At 51.3% G+C, this 5,257-nt stretch overlaps 1 protein-coding gene and 1 non-coding gene across 2 annotated transcripts; both read right to left on the bottom strand.

Moving 5' to 3' along the window:
- Positions 1-265: 265 nt before the first annotated feature.
- LRATD2 (LRAT domain containing 2) lies at positions 266-1,275 on the bottom strand. The gene has a single exon (XM_056854513.1). It carries the CDS (start codon positions 1,273-1,275, stop codon positions 397-399), a length of 879 nt encoding a protein of 292 aa, XP_056710491.1. The 3' UTR covers positions 266-396.
- Positions 1,276-1,446: 171 nt separating this feature from the next.
- On the bottom strand, positions 1,447-1,518 carry TRNAD-GUC (transfer RNA aspartic acid (anticodon GUC)). The gene has a single exon. It is a non-coding gene; the product is annotated as a tRNA-Asp (tRNA).
- Between the last annotated feature and the right edge of the window lie 3,739 nt (positions 1,519-5,257).

Here is a 5,257-nt window from a genome sequence, read left to right as displayed (position 1 = left end):
AACCAGGGAGGGGTAAGGAAAATAGCAATTTCCCATGTGTGAGGTTTCATCGGACCCTCCAGGGCCACTGCTGGCTTTACGCTGGACCGGGTCCAGACATTCTGGTGCGAGGAAGAGATTTGGGGAATAGGCTTCGGCCTAACAGCGAGGGGGGAGGTCTCCCTGAGTTTTAACCTTCGACACGGAAAGTGGCTGGCTCTGTCCAGCATTGCAGGAGTTAAGCGCTCGAGGACTGACACTTAATCAGCTTTCCTGCGCCCCCCCTCCAATCCCTTCACATGTGATTGGAGCCAAGCTGCACTGAAGCAACCCAAAGGGCTTATAACAGCTCAATTTCGCAGCCTTCAGCTTTAATCCCCGTCACCCAGGCTCAGCAGCCCGCCTGCGCGCGGGCGGCTACTCGGCGGCAGTCCGGGTGCCCGGATCGCAGTGGTCCTCCTCCTCGGCCGCCTGCAGGTGGCTGGAGAGCTCCTGGATCACGGCCGCCCGGCCGATCTGGTCGTTCCTCCTCTTCTCCATGATGAGGTCCTCCAGGCTCTGGAACTCCAGCGTGTGGCTGCGCTTGTCGCCCAGCCGGATCTCCAGCCGGTAGGGCTGCTTGCCAATGCGGAGCTCCCCGCCGATTTTGAACTCGCGCTTGCCGTAGCGGCACCAGGCGGCGAAGCATTCCGAGTTCCTCCAGCTGAGATCTCGGTCCTTGCACCCAACCTGATCCAGGGCGTTCTGCACCACCGTGGCCGGGCTGAGTGGCTTGTAGTGGTACAACTGGTTGGCGATGCGCCCCCTCCTGCCCTGGCTGGCGTCCGTCAGGAAGCTGTTCACCACTTCCAACCTGTGCAGATGCACCACCTGGAAATCCCCGACGTACACCGCCCAGTGAGGGTACTGGGCCTGGCACACAAACTCCACCAGGTCGCCAGGTTTGCACTTGTTCAAAAGGTTCTCCGGGGTGTAGGTGGCCAGGGCCCCTGTGCCACCCCCATCCACCCCTGCCGGTAGCGTATCATCACCGGAAAAGCTTTTCTGATAGACGCACTCGTCGCGATAATAGACCGAACATTCCACTTCGTGCAGCCGTGGGTCGTAGGGCTGGGAGGCGGGGCACGCCCGATCTGGCACGCCCGAGTCCTGCTGAGGCTCCAGTTCGTCGTCATCGTTCGAAAATATGTAGGAGACCCCGATCCTCGGACCCTCATCTCTGTCCATGCCCGTCGGGTCAGCCGTAGGAACTTCCTTGTAGTTTAGGTGGGTCAGTTTCTCGACTTGGTTCCCCATGCCTGCTGGAGCAAAACCAAAGCAGGAATTAGCACACATGAAGTTGAGCGCACTTATACTGAATCGGACCACCGGTCCCATCAAGGTCAGTGTGGTCTACTCAGACTGGCAGCAGCTCCCCAGCTCTCAGGCAGAGGTTCTTCGCATCACCTGCTCCATGATGCTTTACAGTGGAGATGCCAGGGATTGAACCTGGGACCTTCTGCATGACAAGCAGACACTCTACCACTGAGCCATGACCCCTCAACACTAGGGGTGGAAAGAGCATGAAGGGGAATGGGGAGAACTCTGGAAGGATCGTTTTGCAGTTTGTGAAACTGGCGCTGCTATATCTAGACCTCTTTCTCAAGGATGCTCTAGACCAGAGGTCCCCAAACTTGTCAAGCCACTGCGCCCTTGGTTCCACAAACTCAACCCCAGCGCCCGCTACCGTATCCTATAAAAAACATTATTCAAAATAGGGGTTTGCATGACTCACTAAAGAAGATAATAGTAAAATTTCAAAAAACAACAATTAATTGCACATCTATTCAAAATCAAATTAAAACTTTTTAGTTGAAATTTATTCAACAAAACTGATGAACTTGATCCAGTGGTACCAGCTCTTCTAAGTCTGGAAAAAAATTCTGATAGTTTCCACCAAATTTGCCAGCATGGTGCCATAGATTGATCTATTGCAAATTAGTGAACAACACAGTTGAAGGGGACCACTTCAAGTGCCCCCCTGTCTTGTCTTTTAGTGCCCCCTAGCTAATCCCACCGCCCCCCAGGGGGTAATACTGCCCACTTTGGGAACCACTGCTCTAGAGCAAGCCACTTGGCTAAGCAGGGGGCATGACTCATTGGTAGAACATCTGCTTTGCAGCCAGGAGGTTGCAGGTTCAATCCCCCCCCCCACCGCATCTCTGGTTAAAAGAATCCATTAGCAGGTGATGTGAAAAACTTCTGCCTGAGACCCTAGAGAGCCGCTGCCAGTCAGAACAGACAAGACTGAGTTTGATGGACAAATGGTCTGATGCAGTATAAGTTTGATTCACGCACCTTGGTACTGCAACCCTTGGCAGCTTCTGCCTTGTATGCGAAACATGGATTATATAAGAAATTGAAGTAACTGGGGCCCTTTTCAAACATTGCAATAACATGTACCAAGAGTGCACAGGAGCCATGATCTGCCCAATACCTGCGGTGGCCATGTTGCATAAATTAGGTAACTCCATGCATTTACAGCCTCAGTGTGAACCCTGATAAACCTAGTGGTTAGTCAGTGTGACCAGAGCTGTGCACACATATTAAAATATTATTTATTTAATTTATCCCCCACCTTTCTCCCCAACGGAGACCCAATGCGGCTTACATAATTCTCCTCTCTTCTCTTTTATCCTCACAACAACGGTGTTAGGTAGGTTAGGCTACCACGGCACGGAGTGGGACTCGAACTCAGGGCTCCCAGATACTAGTCCGGCACTCTCAACTACTACCCCATGCCTCCTCTCACATTGCATGTCCATTGTTGTATCAAGAGGATCTGCGCAATGTCGGTAGGCTCCACAGACACACGATTATAATGTCTGGTAAGGGCTTTGAAAGAGGGGCAAACTACACATTATACACAGCTCGGTGTCATTCAGGTCTATTCCACTCCACCCCACCCAGCCTGCTTTCTTAAATAAAAAAAAAAAACCAGCTGTGAGATGGAAATTTTGAGAAAATTAACCTGGGTGGGAAAGGGGAGAAAGGACTTGCTTAACTTTTACCCTCTGTACTGTTTTTCCCCACTCCAATTCCTGCTGCTTTTCCAAACTCAAGAGAAAAGATGCTGCTCCCATAGTGGGAGAACAGGGAGGGGCCGTGGCTCAGTGGTAGAGCATCCGCTTGGCATGCAGAAAGTCCCAGGTTCAATCCCTGGCATCTCCAGTTAAAGGGACTAGGCAGGTAGGTGATGTGAAAGACCTCTACCTGAGACCCTGGAAAGATGCTGCCGGTCTGAGTAGACAATACTGACTTTGATGGACCAAGGGTCTGATTCAGTATAAGGCAGCTTCAGGTGTTCATATGCTCAACAGACTGAGCAACTGATCTTGAGTCAGCAAAGGAAGCCCCACTGTCCCATTCATTTTTCTATGCAGTGCATCCTATCAAAGCCCTTACTTTAAAGAGCTCAGGGTAGCATGCATGGATGTCCCTTCCTCATTGTATGTTAATCACCCACTGAGGAGGTAGGTGAGGCTTCACTGCAGAACAAGGGTATGAATTCAAGGCTCCCAGATCCACTCTGATATTTTATCTCTCTGCTGTCTACTGAACGTTGGAGCCACCTATGAACACACACGAAGCTGCTTTATACCAAATCAGGCCATTGATCCATCAGGGTCAGTATTGTCTACTCCAACTGGCAGCGGCACTCAGGCAAAAAAGTCTTTCATGTACCCTCCTACCTGGTCCGTTTAACTGGAGATGCGGAGGATTGAACCTGGGACCTTGCGCGGGCAAAGCAGAGGCTCTTCCACTGAGCCACAGCCCCACCCTGTTTTGTTTTTTAAATTTTCATACAATGTGTACCGTGGCATCATAAGAACATAAGAAAAGCCATGCTGGATCAGACCAAGGCCCATCAAGTCCAGCAGTCTGTTCACACAGTGGCCAACCAGGTGCCTCTAGGAAGCCCCCAAACACGACGACTGCAGCAGCATCCTGGGATGACTGGAGCTCTCTGCTTCTGCATCCTGTTTGCTGGCTCTTTGGGGCAACTGGGTGGCCACTGTGTGAAAGGGGATACTGGATTAGATTACCTGGGTATGTTTAGCCTGAAGAGAAGGCTGAGAGGGGATATGAAAACCATCTTGAAGTACTTGAAGGGCTGTCATAGAGAGGACGGTGCCGAGTTGTTTTCTGTTGCCCCAGAAGGTCGGCCCAGAACCAACGGGTTAAAATTAAATCAAAAGAGTTTCTGTCTAGACATTAGGAAGAATCTTCTAACAGCTGTCCCTCAGTGGAACAGGCTTCCTCAGGAGGTGGTGAGCTCTCCTTCCCTGGAGGTTTCTAAGCAGAAGCTACATGGCCATCTGTCAGCAATGCGGATTCTATAACCTTAAGCGGATCATGAGAGGGAGGGCATCTTGGCCATCTTCTGGGCATGGAGTAGGGGTCACTGGGGGTGTGGGAGTGAGTGAATTGTGGGTTTCCTGCATTGTGCAGGGGGTTGGGCTTGATGGCCCTGGTGGTCCCTTCCAACTCTATGATTCTAGATGGACCACTGGTCTAATCCAGGAGGCTTTGATATGATTATGAGACTGCAGTTTGCTTAAGATTGCTGTGTAAGTTCATGGGCAAGATGAGATATGAGCCAATGGTCTATCTGGTCCACCATCCTCTATCACGGAGTGGCCCCCCAGCTGTCCTTGAAGGCTGTCAAGAAGAACATAGAGGCCTAGACCTTCCCCTGCTGTTACCTCCTAGCACTGGTATTCAGAGCTTTACTGACTCTGTATGCAGAGAATCCCTTAGGTATTCTTTGCTAGAAGTCAGCGGTAGACTTCTCCTCCGTGAAGCTGTCAAATCCCCTTCCTGGTTTGCAGCTCTGTCTAGAGACTGAAGAGGTACCCCACCCCCTTTCATAATTGCGGTCGGCAGCTAGCCCTATACCCCAAGACCTGCGTCGTGCTAAGACAAGCAACCGGTCCATTTCAGACTCAGCATTCAGGGAAAGGGCGGCCTTTCCCAGTTCTACTTCCTGCAATCCTTTACCTGGACGTTCCAGAGATGAAACCTAGGAAACGTGTACACGTAAAACCACAAACTCTCCTCCCGAGCTTCAGTGCGAGGGTGACTAAAAGAAGATCTACATATCATTGGCCACGGCACCAGATCGTAACCATCCCCTCCTCCTGGATTTCCCTCGGGCACAATCTCCGACGACAGGTGGAGCCTACCTAGACATCATCAGCTTCTCTGGGCGACACAGCCTACGAGCGGATTTTCTGAA

The sequence above is a fragment of the Euleptes europaea genome, chromosome 8 (genome assembly GCF_029931775.1).
Source record: "Euleptes europaea isolate rEulEur1 chromosome 8, rEulEur1.hap1, whole genome shotgun sequence".
Classification (NCBI taxonomy): Eukaryota; Metazoa; Chordata; class Lepidosauria; order Squamata; family Sphaerodactylidae; genus Euleptes; species Euleptes europaea.
This window is presented reverse-complemented; position numbering and strand designations above follow the sequence as displayed.